At 38.9% G+C, this 24,494-nt stretch overlaps 1 protein-coding gene across 1 annotated transcript in view; it reads right to left on the reverse strand.

Annotated features, from left to right (window-relative positions):
- Nucleotides 1-7,766: 7,766 nt before the first annotated feature.
- Nucleotides 7,767-24,494, reverse strand: part of LOC136885036 (uncharacterized) — a 113,854-nt gene continuing 97,126 nt past the window's right edge. Inside the window, exons 7-8 of the mRNA XM_067157421.2 lie at nt 19,124-19,263; nt 7,767-11,911 (exon numbers count right to left, since the gene is read on the reverse strand). Coding sequence (XP_067013522.2) covers nt 11,752-11,911; nt 19,124-19,263 — 300 coding nt within the window. The 3' untranslated portion in view covers nt 7,767-11,751. The remainder of the gene's footprint in view (nt 11,912-19,123; nt 19,264-24,494) is intronic.

Below are 24,494 nucleotides of genomic sequence, written 5' to 3' on the forward strand. Positions count from 1 at the left end.
ATAATTGCGAAGCACACTGTAACTTCCAGAATGGTAATAGGTAGACGAGAATGATTGAGAATATTCTGAGCACTATTTCTATATACTGGGCACTCTAGAGTTTTTTAGAAGGTATTCGTTGTAACGTATCTTTCTGGAAGCCTGGCCAGGAACATATATAATGAGATGGTCTTCAATGGTAAGGACGAGTTATTGTTCAGTTATGGTGTAGCAAGGATATATCTCGTGTTGACATGCAGTAGTTGCAGTCTCCATATTGAAGAGATCGGGAGTTGTTTAAAATGGCGGCTTTGTAATGTGAGTGTTATGTTTGTGACAGCAGTGATTAAGGTTATGTGTGTGTTTAATTTGTAAATAGATGTGAATAAAAAATGTACCATTTGACAGCATCTCGTGTGCATCTTTGTGGATACGTTAAATTAGCACCTCGATATTGTTCTCACATAGGCTGAGTAGCCTAACATGGCCGGGTTTCGAACCCGGGACTTCCGTGTAAGAGGAAAAACTCGTACCTCCAACCACGAGGCTGCACAAAATAATAATTTATTGACAAATTGCTGAGTATTTAAGCACCTCCAAATACTATTGGACTGACTCGCGATCTCTTGCACCTACCACCTATGCTGAAACCCTATCTTCGTTCCCAAAGTTCCCCTCATCATGTGATCCTATGACTTTTCTTATAAAATTTCCATCAAACTAAGTGTCCTAGTTCCCGTTGAAGAAATTCCCTCTATAATAAACGATTCCGCAGGTTCTTGAAAGTGGGTTGTGGAAGCTTTACAGATCATTCGTTATAGCCTTTGACATATTCACTAAAAGTAAATGAAGAAATAACACAGTTCATTCTCATTATGTGCCCATACCACTGAAGTCTGCGTTTCTTTATGACGCTGATAATAGGAACCTCAATACCAGCTACTTTCCTATTCACTTCATTTCTGATCTTGCCCTTTCTGGTTGTTTGGTTCATGGTTCTAATGAATCTCATTTCAGCTGCTTGGAGTCTATTGAAGTCTTTAGTAGGGTACATGTCTCTAAACCGTACGTGAGGATTGGTACGAAGTAAGTGTGGTACATGATTGTTTTCGCTTTCTGTGGTATTTTGCAGTCCCAGAGGAGAACACATAATACACACAAAAAAATATTTTAAGTTAAAACAATTCATGTCAGCTTAACCGTTTAAAGTTTTATTGTTAAGCAAAATCCAGGATCCTCGTATTTTGATCTTAGGTAGTACGAACAGCGGCCGAAGATGTCTAAATAATAGATGAAACATGTCCTGCTTAAGACATAACAATAATGTAAAAATATTTATCTAAATCAATAAAAAACATAATGTATTAAAAGGTGGACTCAAAAAATTAAAATTATTTTACAAATACATGTATGAATGTTAATAACAATTAAATGTATTGACAAGATGGATTAAGTGTGTTTAATATATAAATGTATGATTAAGTTGAAGTCTACTGTATATGGACCTAATTAGTAGACCATTAAATTTAGTTGTTCCATTTAGGTGCAAATAAACACACATTTTACTGAATTAGAGGTGAAAGCTGTATTGGTTCAAATGTTATTTCAATTTTTGATACTTAAAAAGTAGTCCCATAAGAAAGTCCCTTGCTTAACAGTTTTTGTTTTATCAAGCTGAAATTTTGTTAACATTTACTTAATGTATGTAAAAGCAGTAATGGGTTTAGTATCAGATGAATACTATTCTCTTCAGAAATGTTTAAAACTTAGTTTCTACGAATTTTTTTAAATAACTCAATTACAAATTTAAATACTTGCACATTTCAGAACAATCTCACCAAGTTAAAACAAATTCTGACAAGAATTTCATTGCAAGGAGCTTTTTGTACAGAGCAAAACATTGAAAAACTGGAAAACAAGGAAAAAGCAAAAGAATATCTGCTCATTTCGGAACTGCCCTGCACCATATGCCTCCCTTTCAAACCTCCTAATTCTTTCTTCCTTGGATACTTTTTGCCACTTCTGATGCTGTCTTCTCATATTTTCTTCAACACGGCTTCTTGTTCTGCCGTGAGGTCATAAAACATTGTGCTGCTTCAGGGCGTGTCGTAGGCCTTCAAATACATAGCACTCTCTATTTGAATGGTCGCTAAGGGATGTAAAAATGTGAAAGAGACTTAATCAATACCATTATCTGATAGAGGAAGAAGTGGACTACATCTTTACGAATAAAACAAAAAACTGGTTTTTGGTCCAAAAATCAAATATTCCAGTCATAACTCCCCTTAAGTTTACTTACAATTTCAAGGGAGAGGTGGATATATTACTCTTTCTTGTTCAGTTCTGCTCATGCATGGTATTGTTATGAACTTTCATCACTATCAGGAAAAGAACATCTCATCTCTGCTAATTATAGAAAATTTAATTAATTACAACATTGAACAACAATATCACAATAATTTGTTCATCTCTTCTTTTCTACTATTTTTATTCACATACATGTTTCAATAATCTTTTTGTATAAACTGTATAAAGGAGAGACAATAGTAGAAGACTCTTCATGGGTTTCTTTATTTTATCTTACAGTTAAATATTATCCTCAGGGTAGTTTTATAAACATAGAAATAACTTCTACCTTATTTACAGGAACAGCATTAATTCTACGAGACTCTAAAGGGCATTGTATAGCATCACTCTGTCTTGTACAGCTACCACAAACAAAATCTACACTAATATGTACAATTATATACATTAGTATGTACAACATAACATTGGTTTGTCCAGAAATTCTCAGTCTCCCTTATGGAGATATTAATCTTGGAACTGAGTGTCCCAGGAAATTTTAATTTGCACTAATTTGGTGTTCGCAACCTCTATAGTCTCATACCTCCATGACTTTTCTTTGACCTTCGCACCTTCGTACTCTCTCAGCTTTAACAAGCGATGACTGCTTGTATGAAATAAATTTCATTTTGGATCCATATTGACAATTATGTTATATAAATTGAAAAACTAGCATATTGCTTCCAACTAGTCAATACCTGTAAGTTTATTTACAGTTCTAAGTTGTGAAAGCATCTTATAACAGGACATGTTTTGGCCGCATTAGGCCATCTTCAGCTGTCTATAGTTACCTTAAAATTAATATACTCAAAGTTACAAAACATGAATAAAATTCACACTCATATGATATACGGTACTTATAAATTAAAATAAGTGCTGGTCCGACTCATTGGCTGAATGGTCAGCGTTGAGGCTTTCGGTTCAGAGGGTCTCGGGTTCGATTCCCGGCCGGGTCGGGGATTTTAATCGCCTTTGATTCATTCTTCTGGCAGGGGGACTGGGTGTTTGTGTTTATCCCATCACTTTCCTCTTCATTTTCAGACAACGTACTACACTACCAACCACCACAGAAAAACACAATAATGATTACATCCCTCCGTATAGGGTTGGCGTCAGGAAGGGCATCCAACCGTAAAACAGGGCCAAATATATACACACACACACACACACACACACACACACACACACACACACACACACGAACACATTTCGCACCCGCAACCCCACAGCTCTGGGAAAAGCAGTAGAAGAAGAAGAAATTAAAATAAGTGCATGTTGAATCATCATCAGATGAAGTTTATATATTAAGTGGAACAACAATTTCACTGAATCAACTGACATTATTTTTGCATCAAACAAATTTTAAGGAAAAAAGAAACTTTTAATTACATCATCATCATCATTTTATGTAGAACTGTTCTGACTTCATCACATTACATCTAGCGACTTCTTCATCTGATGAAGATGGCCTAATGCAGCTGAAACATGTCCTGTTATTTCAATATGATTCTTTTACAACTTTGAACTGTAAATAAACTGATAGGTGGAAGCAACATACAAGTTTTTCAATGTATATGACTGCGTGTATATCAAAACATGTTTCTGGGGGATACAGTCCTCTGGTGTATGGTTAATGAAACTTATTTCTTTGTAGCCAGTTTGGTTTTTCATACTTTTTTAACATGTACCTTTGTGTTTAGAGCGATTGCAATCACAGAAGGAAATTACTGGATTTTGAGCACTAATGGTCAACTGCACAAACCCTGTTCAGCATAATCAGTGTTTAATATTCTTCCTAAACCTTGTTTAAATGGTCATTATTCCTAATTATTATTTATATCCCTGATTATGGACGGTTAAACAGTCAAATTTGCGCAGTTACCAAACATAAACAGTCATTATCAGTGAATATAAAATGGCTGCCAGATCTGTAGATGAACTTCTATATCTGGAATAACTGGAACAGAATACAAATAAGCACTAAGGTATAATAATATTGAAGAGATGTGGTCCCTTTGAAGAACTTAGTCATAGAAAATTTGGTAATCTAATCAAACAGGTTAATTTCTTCCAGATATGATGCAAAATAACCTACAATTTCCAGAGCAGAGAAGTCATCCTGTTTTTATTGAAAAATGAAAATGAAAACCTACAACCTGTTTTCTAGTCATTGACCGGGTCAGGGATGTAATGAATGAAACATATATAGGCTGTTATTACAATGGGGTCGCCACTCCCAAGGTGATTTATATTAATGAGTGATAAATGCTATGAAATGATAATGGAGAGTGTTGCTGGAATGAAATATGACAGGGAAAACCGGAGTACCCGGAGAAAAACCTGTCCCGCCTCCGCTTTGTCCAGCACAAATCTCACATGGAGTCACCGGGATTTGAACCACGGTATCCAGCGGTGAGAGGCCGACGCGCTGCCGTCTGAGCCACGGAGGCTCTCCTGTTTTTATTATCAATCTGCTATTTTATTCCACCTTTCTTCTTTCTGTTTGATTGTAACTCCATCTGTCTTTTTATTTTCAATGACGTCTTTGTGTCTGAAAAGTAATTCTGTTACAATATCAGTTATAAAAAAATAGATGATCTTTTTCTCCTTTGTTCTTCCATGTTGCTAATAAATACTTTCAGTGACGGTTAATTGGATATTCTTCCGGCCAACAAAAGAAACATGAAATCACCATAGCGCATTCATAATTCTCCGTTTGCAAACAAAACTTCATGGTAGCATTGAATTACATTGCCAACTAAACGTGCTTAAGTAACAATTGATTAAGAATAGTGCTTCATGATTCCTTGTAACCAGTCCTCAAATTTAAAATACCGGTATGGTATGGTATGGTACCACACTGGTTAGCCACATCTTAAACAAGGTTGATGCACTTGGCCATAACTGCTGAAAACATCTACATTTCGTATGTTTGTGAAACTTTGTTCCTATCGTACACTTTACATCAAGACTCAAGATCTGTCAAGATGGCCCCTCCCTAAATGTTGGTGTCTGCCCTTCCGATGAAGCTGGAAACAGGAACGAGTTTTGGCCAGTAACCAAGCAAGAAGAGCACGTGTTGTGGTGTTCAATGGGCATCTCAGACTTTGAATCATATTCTGTATATTGTCATCAGATGAAATATTGGCATATTGAATATTGACAGGGAACTACATCAAATGCTATCTGCAGCCAGTAAAATAGTAGGACTTGCAATGAACTACAGCAAAACAAAACTAATGGCCATCAAACTCAATTACAATCGATGGAAAGGTATTGCAATACGTGAACAAATACGTATATCTAGGCCAACTGATTTCACTAACACAAAGAATGGATAAAAAAGTAAAGAGAAGAATAAGTCAGGCTTGGAAGGCCTTTTGGGGGATGAAATTCATACTGCTGGATAAAACACTAAACAGGAAACTCATACTTGAGGTATTCAACTCATGCATCATTCTCATATTGTTGTGCACCTGTCAGACTTGGTACCTAACAGCCAAGCAAAAGAGAGCAATAGAAGTACAGTATGTCAAAGGAATCTGGAAAGGAAAATAGTATGTATGTCACTGAGAGACAGAGTTCCAAACAAGTCACCCCAAGAAATTACATCCTCAGAGAATGTCGTGCAACAGGCCACAAGAGCAAGGTGGAAATGGGCAGGGCACATAGCAAGGCTACACCAGGACAGATGGGCACAAAGGGCAACCATGTGGGATCCCTAAACAGGGAAGAGAAGCCACAGCAGACCAAGAAGAGGATGGGCAGATGACTTCAGGCAGTTACTAGGACCACACTGGATCAGGACAGTGCAATCCAGAACTGAGTGGAAAGGGATGGAAACACAGTGGTTCAAGTAAAATCTGGAAAGTGAAAGTGTCAAAAGTGGTCAAATAAGAGTTAGGAAATAGATTTATAGATAGAAAACTTACATGAGTATAGATAACAGCATCAAAATAAGTACTAAATATACAATTAGAAATGAAAAGCTCACACGAGGGAAGGCAAATTGTTAAAAGTAGGTATAAGCTAAACTGGTGGAAAAAGACTAACAAAATGACAAAACAACCATCTCATGTGACTAGCTAACCTTGCGAGATCAATCGAACAGAGCTCCCCCTTTCGAGGGAGTCCTTTGCCCTTCATGGGATACTGCAGGCTAATTTATTCATTCATTCATTCCTAATTAATGAGAAAATGCAAGAGAAATGTCTCGAGACATTGCCCAGGTCCTGCACGCTGCACCGAGTAAAATAACTAACGGTGGTTAGTATCTAGAAGTTGACGAACAACATCCAAGAGGCAAGGCACCATTAATGCTGACATGAAGCTTCTGCAGCTAAATCAAACAACATATTTCATAGAGAAAAATGGTGTTCTGGCCCAATAGGAAAAAATGCTTAGATGAAGAAGAAGAAGATTGTAGGGTACATTGCTCACTATGTAACTTGGTGGGCCAGGTGCAAGATGTGTTGCACACAGGATGATGTGTGTATGGATAGCTGAAATATGATTTCAGATGCACCATCAACTTCTAGAAGGGGGCGTGATTAGACACATTGTTCAATTTAGAATAAGTAACTGACATTCGTTTGCTAACTAAACGTTTTTACTCACACAATTAGTGATATTTGACAATAGTTTTAATGTAGATATAATGAGCATGTAAACAAATTTTAGTGGAAAATAAATGTAACATCATGTTACAAGGGTCGATTCATCCAAGTCAAAGTTGAAGGAACTTGCTGAAGCTGATAGAGCGGATCAAGAAATCCAGGAAAATGCACTGTAAGTGTGGCTGAGTGGACCAGAAGAACACTAGAAAGTACTCAGCTGAATGCGCATGCTGCAGGCCTTCTACTCCTCATACGTCCAAATGCTGTGATAAACAGAGAAGATCTCGCAGGGAATCCAGAAACATGTTGGTCACTAACACTTTAAAATGAAAAATAAAAAAGAGCTTCTAGAAACCGCCAAGCAATGAAAGCTCAGGCACATCATGAGAGGTGAATGATATGAACTTCTCCAACTCATTATAGAGGAAAAAACTGCAGGAAAAAGATTGTGGAGAGACGAAGAAATTCCCGGATTAAAGACCTGCACTGCGGGTATGGACGAATTTGTAATAACATCTTTCAAGTCACTGTTTCACGAGTTATCATAATGAATTGGATCACCAATCTTCGTAGGGGCATGGTATGAGAAGACAAAGAAAAAGAACACAGACAGACAGCAAGTACAGAAAATGTCACAAAGCGTTGAACAGAGAAGTGAGCTCAGCCACTGTGCAACAGACTACCTCTGTCACAAGGTGTTTCAGAACTGTAGTTTAATTAGTTTGTAATAATCCTATTTAATTTAACTTATAATTTGTCTTGAATACTACTTTTTAATTCGTTTACATTCCTGGATTGGTTTTTCCCTCAGACTTAGTGAGGGATCCCACCTTTACTGCCTGAAAGGCAATGTTCTGGAGTGTGAGATATTTGGTCAGGGATACAACTGGGGAGGAGGACCATTACCTTGTCAAGGCGACCTCACCTGTTATGCTGAACAGGAGCCTTGTGAGGGAATGGGAAGGATGGAAGTGATAGGCAAGGAACGGGGTAAGGAAGCAACCGTAGCCTTAAGTTAGATACCATCCTAGCATTTGCCTGGAGGAGAAGTGGGAAACCATGCAAAACTACTACGAGGATGGCTGAGGAGGGAATCGAAGCCCCCTCCACTCAGTTGACCTTCCAAGGCTGAGTGGACCATGTTCCAGCCCTTGTACCACGTTCTTGAACACTAATAACCATATAACAAACATACATTTTGAGAAGCTATCTGTTATTTGATGAAATCACATTCACAGCCATGTAAGCGACACAGACTCCCAATTTAAAAAGATTAGTCTTGCCTTGAAATGTTTTCGTTTACCTAATAGTTATCACACATGGAGTAAACACATCCAGCTGGCAGGTACAACCTGGCAAGTAGAACAGTTTAAGCCTAACGAGTCAGTGACAAAACTCAAGAGAATATTGCTTGATGAGTAATAGGAAACTCTGCATGGGCTCGCGAGGGTTATTCAGAAAGCAAGAGCTTCTCATGCTGTCAACTTGTGAGAACCCTTTTTTACTTATGGTATCGGTACCATAGATTGCAAAGGAACAGCAAGGCTTTGTCCCAGATTATCAAAAAAGACAGGGAATTCGACGCCATGATGTTTCTGTGCTTCGTCTACTTCTAGAAAACCTTCGACACAGTGAGATGAGATGCACACTCAGATATACTGTGGGAGATGTGAACTCCAGAACACCTCATAAATCCAGTCAAGGCACTTTACAGTAACAACAGGTCCCATGTTTGCATCAATGATGCTCTCTCAGGGAAGCTGGCATCAGATGAGGATGTATCCTGTCCTCTCTACCCTATGACATTTACTCAAAGCACAAAATGACTGGTGCTGGAAGACTGGGAAGGAGGCATTTGAGTAGGAGGAAAGATGATCAGCAAATTGAGGTTTGCAGGCAATACCCTCATCATAGCATTAAGCACCAGGAAGATGGAGATTATCACAGACTGGCTCACAAGAGCCAGTGGGCAATGTGAAACAGAGATCAACGTTGGCAAGACAAAGGTCATGATCGTGGACTGGGCAAACAACAACTTGCCACACCTGAGACAAATAGGAGGCTTTGAGGTAGTGAGCAGATTTGTTTATCTTGGTGCCCTAGTAATGAAGAAAGGGCTGTCTTGCAATGGCACGCAATGTGATGGTGAAGATGATGAAGATCTGGGAAGATTGAGTCATCACTAACAACACCGAACACAGGCTGGTAAATGCTCTGGTTTTCCCTACTGCCACATATGCAGCTGAAACCTGGACAATTCATCAAGCTGACAAGAAGAAAATTGAAGTACTGGAAATGTGGTGTACCACCAAATTCTGGACCGAGTGCTGGACGAACGCTTCTGTCCTAGAAGAGCTCAAGATTAAGGACAGGTTCATGAAGAAGATTAGCCAGGTCTGTTTGAGATACTTTGGCAACATATCAAGGAGAACTGGAGATATGAAAAAAAGCTGATCGTTGAGGACAAAATATAAGGATCAAGGATTCGAGGAAGAGCTACAGCAAGGTGGATTGACCAGACAAAGGAATTGGTTGGGAGGTCTCGACATTAAGCAATGCATCTAGCGCAGGATAGAAGAGCATGGAAAAAAACTCTGCAACTGCACGACATGCCACCGCACCCTGTGAAGGGTACATGTATACGAGAGAGGAAGTTTTCTCAGCAAGCTTGAGGTTCTTGTCAGTTAGCACCTGCTGAAAACCCTTCCACTTACGGTACCATAGGTTCCAAATAGTTCCTCACTAAGTGAGAGTTTCTCGATTGCTATCACCTGGTGAGGCTCCTCTTGCTTATGATACATTCTGAATGCTTCATTACTAATGGCCAAGTGCATCAACCTTGTTTAAGATTCACCTAACCAGTGGGTAGGTGAACATGTTTTAAAGCTAAAGACTGGTTACAAGGAATCATGGAGCACCATTTTAAATTTATGAATATTTAAGCACGGTTAGTTGGCAGTGCATTTGAACACGAGTCAAGTTTTGCTTTCAAACTCAGAATAATATACATGCTATGGTGATTTTGTGTTTCTTTTGTTCATCAGAAGATTATTAATTTTTGCATTGCTTATTACTTATTAGCAACATGGAAGAACAAAAGAGAGAAAGGTCGTCTAATGTTTCTGATTTGAACACATTGAAGACGAGCGACATGCATCAATGATAATGTTCCATGGAGGACGAGGGACATACACCGTACGGTGTTGATTTCTAGTGCTTATATATTCACTTCAACGTACTACAAATGTTAGCAGAGTGCTGGAACACATTCCGCAGTGCTTATGGTTCATAAAAAAAAAATACCAGGTGGCAGCACATCATCAGAACCTAATTCTACCGACGCAGCTTCATAGCTGCATGGCATCGCGCGGGCGACGTCTAGAGCGAATTTCCACAATTAATGTATTTTTCATTTGTCGATGATTAGTACGCATGTTGTGTTTCATAAGAGTATCATGGTGTGTGTAAATACATAACTTTTCATGCTTTTAATATGCATTGTGAAAATTTAAGAAATTGAAAGTAGTAAAATGTTTAAAAAATGTATTTATAAAAGTTAGTGGTTTTGCTCCAATTTTGAAAACCAGGTATGCATTGATAGATAGCTCAAACGTTTCTGACTCCAAAATAAGTTTGTGATTGTAAGTAAGGTTATCAGTTATTTTTGTGTAAAAATGTGAAAAAATCACTAAAATGCTCAGTCCACAGTGTAAGATCTAACTTCACCTGTTCAGTCTTCAATGCGTTAATCCCTATATTGTAGCAGAATTAGTCATCAGACACAAAGATATACCAAAAAAAACACACACACACAAAATACAGATTGAGTCACCATAAAATAGAAATATGGAAGATAGCAGAAACAGGATGAAATGAAATGTCGTATGGCTTTTAGTGCCGGGATATCCCAGGACGGGTTCGGCTCGCCAGGTGCAGGTCTTTCTATTTGACACCCGTAGGCGACCTAAGCGTCGTGATGAGGATGAAATGATGATGAAGACAACACATACACCCAGCCCCCATGCCATTGGAGTTAACCAATTAAGGTTAAAATCCCCGACCCGGCCGGGAATCGAACCCGGGACCCTCTGAACCGAAGGCCAGTATGCTGACCGTTCAGCCAATGAGTCGGACGACAGGATGATTTCTCTACATTGGAAAATGTAGGTTATTTTGCACCATTTTCAGATGAAATGAACCTGGATTTTTCTTTTGTTCTTTTAGATAAACAGAATCTTTCCAAAAAATTTCTAGCCCTTAGTTCTTCAAAAGCATTGCCTCTTTTAACTCTTTGCACTCATTTCTCTTCTATTCCACTTCATGTTCAAAGTCATCTTCAAATCTGGCAGCCTTTGTCCGGTAATCACACAAACTTGACAGTTTAACTTCAACCTACAATAATCAGGAATGATACTCTGCAGCTTTGTTCAAACAACATTTAGGAAGGATTTTAAACGTTGATTATGCTAAACAGGGTTCGTGCACTTCGCCATTAATGACAGTTTGTCGTCTATTGTCACCGAGTGGGGTTCGTCCTTCTCACGATAGATTCTGACTGTTTCCTCACTAAATGACAGTTTCTCATCTGCTATCACCGGGTGAGGTTTCTCTTGTTCACCGTAAGGTCCGAAGGATTCTTCATCAAGGGAGCGCTTCCTATCTGCTATCACTTGGGGAAATTCCTCTGGCTCAAGATAATTTCTGAATGCTTCTTCATCAGGGGAGAGTTGCTCGTTTGCTATCGCCGAGTGAAATCCCTCTGGCTCAAGATAGTTTCTGAATGGTGCTTCATCAAGCGAGAATATCTCGGCTGCTATCGCCTGGTGAGGTCCCTTTCGCTCATGGTGGGCACGCGAGGTTTCTTCTCCGGCTGTATGGCGGAGCCCGTTATGGCGAGTGCTGTGTTCAGTACCAACTGGTTGTCCTCATCGTCCAACAACTGGGACACAGTCTTCACTTCGTGTGAATATTGTCTGCAAACACAAGAAAACAGCAGTTCATTAAGAGGAATTGATGGCTACAAACATTAACACATTGAGGTCGAAGGCCATACGCCATATGGGCTGTGTCATTTATTGCAGAGAATGAAGGCCAGATGGTGTACGCTCTCTGGTTTTCATTGTTGTTACTATGAAACAAACATACTATGTGCATTGATCGGCACTAGAGTATAAGATTTGTTTCATATAGTTCTCAGAAAAAAAAAAAATAGACGGCAGCAAACTACAGCTCTATACATCATATTCTCCATTTCAAATCGTGTCAAGAGCTCTGTCGACTCGACAGCAGTGTGCACATAACGGTGGTCGCGCGCGACCTTAGACTGAACAGCAGTGATTTATACCAACTGAACAGACCTAACAGATCACATATATTATTTACATACTAATTATTATGCAGACTTAACTCTTTTACAAAGAATTCTGAATGATCTAAAAACCAAATAAATGCATGATCTGCCATATTTTATTAGTTAGGTTAATCTGTTGAACATTTTAAAAGGTGAAAATCCTACTAATTTAAAACCACTATTTCCATGGTGTGGGATCTATCAATTATTGTATTGAAGTAGAATGTATGAACTCAAATATAGTAAACCAAAAAATACCTAAGTTCAAAACTAGTATTTAATTTTAAAATCCGAAATTAATAAAAAATGGCCAATCCAGAGGAGCGACTGAGGTGATGTTTTTCCAAAAGTACGTATTTTATTTGAATTTAACCCTAGACTTGTAGACCATCTGACTAGATAATTTGTCAGTTTTTGAAGTGCAACAATGTGTGTGAGAGAAGGTCAGGAAATTGCACATTGTTCTTGAGGAACTAAATATATTTTATCAAAAAAACTGTGAAACAAGGCAATACAAAAATATTTAACTTATATAATTCATATTGGTTTCATACATGTTTTGAGAACAATGTCAGTTCTCTTCTTCAGCGATTATTAAAGATTTACAAAATCCTTAAGAAAGGACTGAATTCTAAAACACATTATTTACATAAAAAGGAATGTCCACATTAATTTATTTTCCTAAACTGCCAACAGTTCAACTTTGTTATAGTCTAAAACACTTTTCTTATTCTTTTGATGATACTTGTCGTTTAAAGAGACGTCACACACGTTAAAGTGCGAAGCCGCAGTGAAGGCCATTGCACCACCGCTTCTATACTTCTTTAAAAAAAAGAACTTGATCTTATCTTTCACTGAAATATATCTTATCATTGCTTTAAACAATCAATGTACCATCTATGGTGTTATAAAAAAATATACAGTATATAATTTAGAGCTGATTTCCGAACTGGTGAACTAGCATGACAGAATCGGAAACTACTGATGAAAATGAGGGCCATCAGGCTAGACAAAAGTGTGACTGAATGGGTGGCTAAATTTCTAGAAAATGGAACTCTGGGAATTAGAGTAAGTGAAACATTATCTGATTCTGCAATGAATAAGACGGGGTTCCACAGGGCAGTGTAATTGGACCTTTACATTATATGTTTATGATACGAATGAAGAACCGGAATCGCAGACAAGGTATTTTGAGGATGATGTCTTACTGTCTGGAGCAATAAATAACTTAAGAACTTAACTGCAAAAAGATCTCGAACATGTTGTGACGCAGTATAATGGTAAATGGGATGGAAAGTCAGGTCATAGAGGAAAGTCCTCTCAGTTTTAATTACTGTGTTACTGCGGTGAAAGTGCCTCATGAGGAACAATGTAAATACCTACCTGTATAAGGAATGATGAATGATCTTCGTGTGGGAAATCATACTAAATTAATTTGTTTTAACAATCTGCTTTATCTCGCACCGACACAGATAGGTGTTATGGCGACGATGGCATAGGAAAGGGCTAAGAGTGGGAAGGAAGCAGCTGTGGCCTTAATTAAGATACAGGTAATTAAGGTACCTGGTGTGAAATTGTAAATTAAGCTTACAGACCTCTTCATATGGCTATGAAGATATTTAGGGCTTGTAATGAAGATGCAAAAGAGAGGGTGTGTAAATTACTGGTGAGACCACAATTAGAGTGTGGCTCCAGTGTATGAGATCCACACCAGGATTACTTGATAATAGAATTGGAAGAGTTCCAAAGAAAAACAGCATGATTTGTTCTGGATGTTTTCCAACAAAAGACTAGTGTAATGATTGTAGACAAAATGAGGTAATCCACCTAATCAATATAATCTAAAAGTTAGTAATTCAGTTTGTTTTAATTGTGGTACTAGTTTTGGTCTATTGATATTAGGCCATCATCAGCCATAAGGTCTTAAAACACATAAAAACTATTTGGCCATACATATAACAAAAATCTGTACAGATATTCAAGAAAAGAATAAACAGCAACAGATAAAAGAAATGTTAGAGCGCATTCAACCTGTGTAGAATATTGTAAATAAAGAATTTTTGTGAATAAATTAATTCCATCCCCTTCTCTATGGAGATTGGACAGTCAAAGTAGGCAGAGGCGTATTCTCCTTGAATGCAAGGCATTCATTGCATGCGTTATGATAACACAAAGAACTGTCTGATGTACGATTTTAGGTTGTTTCAAGTCAAATATTAACGATTTCATCTCTCAGAAGTTCAAAAGGTCCGCGCAACTGTATCGGTTCCTTTGCTTGACTACGTGTGGTGCTGGTGTAGTCTCGCCGTCTACTCCACTCTAGGAAGGAAGAGACAGCGAATGCAGGAGTTAAGGATGAAAGGCATTCAATCTTAAAATTGCATTCAGTGGCAGACGTAGTTCTGAAACCCTCCGAACGATGTCGCTGCAATTGAAACTTGGTCAGAATTTGTCACCCCATACCTGTGCTACTGTCTGCCATCTGTTAGCAACTTGGAGAAAGTCGGCATCTTTACCCCCCGGCGAGAACCCAATGTGACGAAACTGACCAATGCCACTGGGGTGACTTACCTCCGCCTCCAGTGCTTGAGTTGTGGCTAACTAGTGAGTTAATTCATTGTGTTTTCGGTGTTTTGTTATATTTTGCGCACATGTGGTATTAACGATGGATGAGTCTAAAACGGATATAATTGTAAATCAGTTTGAAAAGCCATTTACTGGCCGTTCGTTTGATGAAAAGATTCAAATAGTTAAAGCCGGGAGACCTCTACCTTCCCTCGTAAATGTCTTCTTCTTCTTCTTCTTCTTCTTCTTCTTCTTCTTCTTAATCTGTTTACCCTCCAGGGTTGGCTTTTCCCTCGGACTCAGCGAGGGATCCCTCCTCTACCGCCTCAAGGGCAGTGTACTGGAGCTTCAGACTCTGGGTCGGGGTATACAACTGGGGAGGATGACCAGTACCTCGCCCAGGCTGCCTCACCTGCTATGCTGAACGGGCCTTGCGGGGGATGGGAAGATTGGAAGGGATAGACAAGGAAGAGGGAAGGAAGCGGCCGTGGCCTGAAGTTATGTACCTTCCCGGCATTTGCCTGGAGGAGAAGTGGGAAACCACGGAAAACCATTTCGAGGATGGCTGAGGTGGGAATCGAACCCACCTCTACTCAGTTGACCTCCCGAGGCTGAGTGGACCCCGTTCCAGCAGAGCCGGGAATCGAACCCGGGCCTCCGGGGGTGGCTGCTAATCACACTAACCACTACACCACAGAGGCGGACCCTCGTAAATTTAAAAACAGAAAACAAGAATTGTGTACGCACGTTCAATCCAGAAACTTACAGTAAAACTGTTTGGCTCGAGTTCACCTACATGTAATTAGGGTGAGTAGAATTGAAATTTACTTAATACATTGTGTTAACTGCATGGTTACTAGTTGCATGCCTCAGTGGAGATTCCAGGATACGCCACTGAAAGTAGGGGACTGCCTGTAGCTGTGAAGGCCCTTCAGAAACTGTGAAGAGCAGTGGCAAAGGGGCTCTGGTTAAGACGCAGCAGGTCGTTATGCACATTAGGTTTAAAAACGGGCAATGTACATTTAAATCTTATAGCAATTGTATAATTGTTTTTGAAGTGATTCCACATAATGTATATGAGTTTATTTAGTGTGTAAGTTACAGAAGATATTATGAGTAGAATTTTTTAAATAATATAAATTTATTAAGGATGAGGTGTGTGTTTAATAGGAGGCAGCACTCGCAGGATTGATATTATAGCGATTGACAGACGGAGGAACGAAGCACAAATTATTGATCCTACGGTACGCTTTGAATCTTCAGCCTCTCAGCTGACTGACATAGACAATGAGAAAAAGGATATCTATAATCCAACCATCCCTTTCTTTCTTGAGTCGTATAACCTTAAAAAAATTACAGTGACTGGACTTTTCTTTGGCGCGAGGGGAACAATTCCCAAATCTTTCGTCACATGGCGACAAAAATATAAACTAGCGAGAAGCCTACAAGATGAGATAGTCGTCTCACTCATCAAATACTCCGTTTCGATTCTTCGTCACCATTTATATGGAGTTCATGCCATTTAACATGGTTAATTGTAACCTATCATTTTTTAAAACATTAATCTTTTTATCTTCCCTCAAAATTGTTATTGTGCATTATTCTGTGTCTTATGGCAAATCTAGGGTGTCCTGGATCAGACTAAATAAATAAATTGTATAATACTGTATTTTAGAAAAATGTCTTCTTTTCTTTTTAATTAAAAATTTAGTTGTTGAGAACAATGGTGTATTTTTGTGTATCATTTGCCACCAAGGTAGACACCTCATTTGCAAAGAAAGTATTTTGATTTGATTTGATTTGATTCAATTTGATTCAATTCGATTTGATTCGATTTGTTGGTATACTAAGATCTAATCAAATACAGTAGAGACAATACGCGACACTGAGCGAGATACCGAGGGACAGCTATTGGAGCTCACTCTAGCGGATAGACCTGAACGGTACTGATTCTGTCATAAGAGCACGTGTATTTTTGTGTGAAGTTTTTGGTGTTATTTATGCGTTTTCAGTGAGTTGGCATAATTAAATAGTAGCGTGTGTCATTCCTTGATATCTTCTCTCAACATGAGGGGAAAGGTATGTGCTGTGTTTGGCTGCAGTAATTACGAAGTAGAAAAAATGCGCGGTCGTTCTTCAGGTTCCCTCGTGACAAGAATACGTAAGTAATATTGTGTTTGCATATATATTCTTCCAGTGACAGAGATGTTTATAGTACTTCATAATCTTCTGACCTGCTCGACCCATATTTTAACTGGCATAAAATGTAATACGCATATTTTATTGTATAGTGCAGCAGTTAACCTTCAATACCGATGTGTTGTTGTAGGTGTGATCTGTGGGTTTTGAAATGTCACAGAAGCGATTTGGATAAAGTGTACAAAAAAGAAGGGACGTTACGCTTGTATAAGAATTATAAGATCTGTTCAGATCATTTCCAGGCCAGCGACTTTAAAAATCCTCGACTATACAGCCAAGGGTATGTTACATTTTTACACAAATTGTAGGTAAATATTCCTCAAAGCATCACTATCGACAACATTTTCAAACTTTTCTTTCTTTTATCCTACTTCTCAGATTAAAACCGGGATTTTATAGATTTTCTTTCTGTTAGTAGGCTTCATGTTAAGAGGAAAATTGTCCAGCTATTAAATGTTAATTCATTGCATCATATGTGTAAGGAATGTACCGATATTTTTATTGACAAATGTCTTAATGTGATGATACAATGTTTTTAAATGAGGTATAAAGACAAATCCAACCGTAAGATTTCAGGCAGGTATGCTAAAGCTAAAAAAGTAATGCATAAATGAAAGATCAAGCCATTTCACAGCAGTCCATTTCACACCTTGTTTATATGTCTAATTTCAGTCTTTGAATAATAAACTTTTAAATAATTCTTCATTCATTTATCCAGAATTGCTTTAGCAACTTCGAAGTTAATATCTCAATACCACTTTCTTTCTAGACGTAATTTATTTATCCATTTCCGTATATACATTTCCATTGATATTTGAATTTAGCGCGATTTGTTCAGGTCAAGTCACTAGGAGCGCCACCGTCGAATTGTCTCCCATTTTAGCAAGGCGAAATCCGTAAGTGTTGTGTATTGTCTCTACTGTATTTGATCTAATATAACATCAATCTATTCTTTCTTCATTTTTCTCCAACTGCTTTTCATTTTATACAAGAGTTCAACAAATTATTTATAAATCTTCAAGAAAGTGATTTATATTTATTGAAGTATACAGTATTAACAGATCATAAGAATTTTCTGGTGTTGTGTTGTATCCTCAAGACAGCAACTTATTTCAGTGTATATTGAATATTGGATCAGAACTATTTTCAAGTATTGTGCCATCTATTTTGTTACATATAGGGAAAATTAGTTTTTTGTGTGTGTGTTTTAATACCTTATGGCTGATGATGGCTTAATATGAATAGGCCAGAAATAGCACCATGATTAAAATAAAATAAAGTACTAATTTTATATTGTATTGATTAAGTGAATTACCTCATTTATCTACAATAATTACATTGTCATCAATACGGAACATGAAAATTATAAACTTTGATTTAAAAAACTAGTGTTGCAAAATTATTGTATATTCTGGGCTGAGAAGACTTAGGAATAAGGAGATGAACAGCTTGATTAAGCAGAATGTGATACAGATATTGATTCCCATAGGAAAACTGAAATATTTGCCTTGAATGAGTAAATTCATAATTCCATTATTGGACTTATAAATTTTCCAGCTAACTCATTCTTGGTGCCAGCGTTTTGCCCCAACGTGCAAGTAGTCTATGCTGTGGCCTGCACTAGCCATGCATCTTGGTAGGTGTGCTAGTTACCAACTGATGAGCCCAAATCGGCACACTGGAGCGAAACACTGGCAATTAATAATCAATTGGAATAAGCAGAATGTTCGGAGCTGTCAGTGGGATGACGACGTAGTAGACAAGCAAGTTTGAGTGGAACTTTTAAAGGTAGGAAACATCATAATATGAAGATAAAGTTAGAATTCAAGGACATTGGGGCAAATATTTGTTAATAGGAAGAGGAGTTAGGAATTGGAATAATTTATCAAGGGAAATCTTCAATAAATTTCCAACTTCTTTAAGAAAAGACTAGATAAACAACAGATAGGCAGTTGCCCTAAATGGTTGGATGGGGAGGGAATTGGATGTTCTTAGTGTGAAAAACGTAATCAGAACAAACCAGTATGTGAGTGCAACATGTAATGGTTGGTGATCAGACGCTCAAACTTACCCACTTGTTTTCCGAATGATGACTTTGCTCTCCAATATGTTATGCACGTTGGGCCAGATGAGAGAGAGACGTCGCTTAGCTGACATTTTCCTGGCATCTTCTTTTATCACAGAAGTTACTGGAATTTGTGGCTCTGACTTCTGAAACCATCAACACTTGACATGTCTAATGCTATCACACAATAGTTGAAGATACTTGGTGACGTTCCTTTGGAGACTTCAAACCTGGCATGAGATCAACCGTTCTGTTATTTCTTATTTACAAAAACGTCCCTCAGTTGACGGTATTGCATATTCCCAACATTAAAAAGACAAAAACATGGAATATAATAGAGCAGAGTGTCGATAATCCGACGTAATTGGGGGCTGAAGGCACCTCAGATCTGGAATAATTTGGACTACATGTAGCAACACAGAGAAAATTGTGGAACACGAAAAAAAAGTCGGCGACGATTGAAGCTAAGGTCCTGTATTGTCATTTCTTACAGTGTTATGCCATGGATTAAGGTTATTTTTTGAAAAAGTCCTTAACTGACTTCTGTTGCTGAATGTGACATCATTTTTGTACAGCAACGCCATGCCATCTAGGTCATCGGCCCCTAATGACACAAAATTTAATGACAAATTAAAAGTCCGAAATCCTCCACTGACCAGAATTCAAAACGTGACGTCGAAGAATGAATGGATGGATATGAAGTTAAAGCAATAAGTGGATCTGACAGGCAAGGTATCGCATTCACAGATACTGACGTAAAACAATAGTATTACTGACCAAGGGACTGCTTCTATAGTATAATACTGAATTGATGATGCTTTTAGTCTAAAGGAGTCCAAAATCCAAGTCATCTGCCCCTCATAATGGTACTTATCACTAGGAAAGTAGAACCATGGTATATGTCATGTTGCGGTACTAATCACAAGTAACGTAGACTCACGGCATTCCACACATTATGGTACTACTCACAGGTAATGAAATTTGCACGTGTAATACAGACCTATGGTTTTTCGCACATTGCGACGCCATTTACTGGCAATGCAAACCTGTGGTGTTCATCACATAAGTGTACTAAACACAGGGACCCACACTATCCCGTGGTGTTCCTCATAAAGTTGTACTAATCATAGGTACTGTAAAAGCCGGCAACGCACTCTGTTGCTACTAATCACAAACCTAGTTTGTACCTAACGTAGTGGTACTACACGCAAGTAAAATCAACCCATGGTGTTCCCTGCGTGATAGTACTAATCACAAGTAGTTTCATGTTTCTAATTTGATCATCCTTTGGTCGCCCCTTATGACAGGCAGGGGATACTGTGGGTGTATTCTTCATCCACAGGGGGTCCTCTGGTTGTTGTTCTGCGTAGCGTAGTGCTGCTTCAAATGCAGTGAGACCCTCGCTGTGAGATATGTTTGTTCCTTTCCACACTCTGCTTTCTCGCTCGCATTTGTTTGCAATGCTGACTTATCCTTTTTTTTAAAAATATATATTTGGTTCAGATATCATTATGTATACGGTCGATGGATGCAGAGTGGGCTTCGGCCTGCAAGTTGCCACTGGCACATGGTCCGACAGTTCTGCACTCCTACCAACCAACCAAGCAGAGGAGGATAGACCACGGCTCTACGTCTCTATATTTGGGAGACAGAGAGCGGCTGGTCCCCACCGTTGAATGTCCTGAGATTGGTTTTCTGCGGTTTTCCATTCTTCTGCACTAAGGCAAATGCTGGGACAGTTCCTAGTAAAGGCCACGGTTACCAACCCCCTCACCTTCTCCTTCACTGTGTATCATATCTCCCTGACCTGAGAGATGGAGTTACCATCTAAGAGGCTCGTCGTACTCCTCAAGGATGGAATGAAAATGTTTCAGTAGTAGCAAAGCATATTTTACTCATTTCCACTCATGCAAAACTTCTCATTAATTCCACAGCTTTGGACATGGCACGGGCAGATTTAAATCCTTCCCGTCTTCACCTTCTTCATAGTCTCTACCCAGTACAAGTGTAAGAGCTTTCTCTGCAGTATGCAGTCTATCGTGTTTTACGGAATATGCTACCAGAATGCTTTGAAGATACCTATAAGAAGTGCTAATACATTGGCAGTGAACAGCAACTAGGCAGCAAGCAGTGTTGTCAAGTCTCCCGAAATTTCAGAAAATCTCCCGATTTTTTTGCAACACGCCAGAAAATACCAATGTAGTTGGTCCCTTATTGGACATTATAAATTTTCCAGCCAACTCATTCCTGGTTGCCAGTGTTTCACTCCAGTGTGCTCCCAGGCAGGCATCAATTTTTGAAAAGTCTCTCATAGTGCATTGGCACTGCCGGTGGCTCCATAAAGCCTACGCAGTGGCCTCCATGGAATGTACTAGCCATGAGTCTTGGTAGGTGTGCTATTTACCAGCTGATTAGCCCAATTTAGCACACTGAGGTGAAAAATGGCAACCAGGAATGCTAGCGGCTTTACGTCGCACCAACACAGATAGGTGTTATGCCAATGATGGGATAGGAAAGGTCTAGGAGTTGGAAGGAAGCGGCCGTGGCCTTAATTAAGGTACAGCCCCAGCCTTTGCCTGGTGTGAAAGTGGGAAACCATGGAAAACCATCTTCAGGGCTGCCGACAGTGGGATTCAAACCCACTATCTCCCAGATGCAAGCTCACAGCTGCCTCTAACCGCTCGGCCAACTCACCCAGTTAACCAGGAATGAGTTAGTTGGAAAATTCATAATGTTCAATAATGGACCAACAACATTGGTATTGTAAATTCATTCACTGGGGACAAATATTTCAGGTTCCCTATGGGAATCAACATCTATAACACACCAGAAAACCTGAAAAAACAAAAATATCTCCCAGAATTTCTTCTAATCCTAATTTAAGGAAAATAAATAATAATGATTAATGGTACATAATGTATTTGTGCTGAAAAGTTCTTTCCTCATTTCACTGCGTGATGTTTTATCAATAACATCACTCGTTAGGTACTTTCCCACATTCATTTTAGGCTCGAATTATGTAATCTTTCCCTTCTTATTGAACTCAAAACTCATGCTTGACTGCATCATTCAAAGGGAAATCACCAACCCGCCTATAGAATACAAAATCTGCATCCTGCTATGACTTATAATGTTTGTGGAATGTGAAGTGTGGTACTTAACCTACAACTGTGGAGTGCTTAGGCACTTAGTATTGTATCACTTGTGGCGGCTTGGTATTATATGTTGGTGAAAACTATGCGATGCTGTATCTCGAAAATTTGGCGCACAATTTCTACGGCTGATGAATAACTGCATCTACAGGAAGAGTGGGGAGAAAGGGGAGAAAGGGGAGAAAGAGAAGAAGAAGAAGAAAGAAGAAGACGAAAGTGACCAGAGAGGGCGGGTGAGTGAAATTGTCTATTTTTTTCATAACAACTTCAAATGACTATTGCATTCTTTAATTTAGTTATATTAGAACATTTCAGTGCTTGAGAAACTAATAAAATTTTCATTAAAACGCAAAAAAATTTTACGTACAGTCTACCAACTTGTTATTTGTAGACGTGGCAACACTGGCAGCAAGTGATAATGAAAATGTCTCCCGAACCCCTACCTTTGAACTGATTGCCCCCAACATCTGATGACTAAGTAACTACAGAGCTAGCAGTCGACTGCAGTGAAGCACACACGACTGCTACAACAGTCCACGTTAATGTGATTTATTGCCATTAAGCATTTCATGTTTCTGTTATTGTCTAACCCCACTTCTGTATGGAGGGGTATGGCGGGCATCCTGTTGAAGAACACCAAAGGGTCTACTCAAAGCTCGATGTCTCCGACTGACAGATGAATCACCATCAACAGTACCATATGCACTCACTCCATACGAACATTGCGGAGAGGTTTTGGAATTTGCACCCACTGTAGTGGTTAGAAATAAGTCACCAGCACCTCTTGTAACCTCCCAGCCAACACTCTGATGGTGAAAATGATTATGACCAACGGGAATCGAACCGGCTAATCACAGTGTCAGACCACATACGCCACGAGGCAGGTTGATCAATTCTTCCATACATTTTTTGCTAGTGGCTTTATGTTGCACCGGCACAGATAGGTCTTATGGCGACAATGGGATAGTTGGAAGGAAGCAGCCATGGCCTTAATTAAGGTACAGCCCCAGCATTTGCCTGGTGTGAAAATGGGAAACCATGGAAAACCATCTGACAGTGGGATTCAAACCCACTGTCTCCCGGATACAAGATCACAGCTGCGCGCCCCAGACCGCACGGCCAACTCGCCCAATATTCTTCCATATTTGGACAGCTAATAATAACATTGACAACTGCAAAAATAGTGCTGGAATAAACAAGAAACAGACTTCCATTTCACCTCCAATTATGCTTTGATTATCTTTCAGCAAGACCTGAGTTCATGAAAATTAACACGCTCCAAATCCATTGTCTCCACAAATGAACATCATCAGTTATCTTCAACATACTGTTTGTCATGGAAATTCAGAGGGGTTCATACAACAATATGGTGAAATGGATACATTAGGCAAAGGACGAGAAGACTGGAGTGGGTAATCAGAGGGATTCCTCTGGGTGGAAGAAGGAAGAAGACTTCATATTAAGTTTCCTGTTTGAAGGTAATGAATGAAACATTATTAGTCATATAATTTTAGATAATAACTGAAGAGGTCCAGCTAAAAGTAGTTTTCTGATTGAGCTATTACCATCAGCCATCTCACAATAGATCATACTCCCAGTATTGTAGAAAGAAACATAACACAACTCTTAGGATATACAGTAGTTGAAATACTGATAACTAAGATTTTATTAACAGGGATATGTTTTTAGGCTATGCGTCTATCTGAAATTCATCATCACCCTTTCCCCTTATCCAGCTTTCCTTTATTGAATCATTCCACCTTGTCCTATGTGTCCCTCTCACTCTCACTCTCTTGTCCTCTATCTTCATCTCCATCATCTGTATTGATATTCTTTTATCCTCCATCCTCTTTACATGTCCAAACCATCCTGGTTTACTCATATCAATTCTCTCATTTAGGTTTTCCATTCCGACCTCCTTTCTCACATCTTTATTTCTTACTCTGTCTTTCCTATCATACTTCTTAGCTATTTCATTTTGCTGGCTTGAATTCTACTCTCCTCCCCACTTGTAATTGTCCAGGTCTCAGTCAATATGGGTACATAATACATTTAGTACATTATCTCCTTACACTTCCTTATTCCAGACAAGGTTTCTTACACTCTGGTAGAATCCATTGCCCTGTTACACCTCTTGCTATTCTCCGTGTCCAGCCTCGTATACTCCTTAGGTATTTGAAACTGTCAACACTTACAAGGCTTTGACCACAAATTTTCACAATCAG

Source organism: Anabrus simplex, chromosome 13 (assembly GCF_040414725.1).
Source record: "Anabrus simplex isolate iqAnaSimp1 chromosome 13, ASM4041472v1, whole genome shotgun sequence".
NCBI classification, from domain to species: Eukaryota; Metazoa; Arthropoda; class Insecta; order Orthoptera; family Tettigoniidae; genus Anabrus; species Anabrus simplex.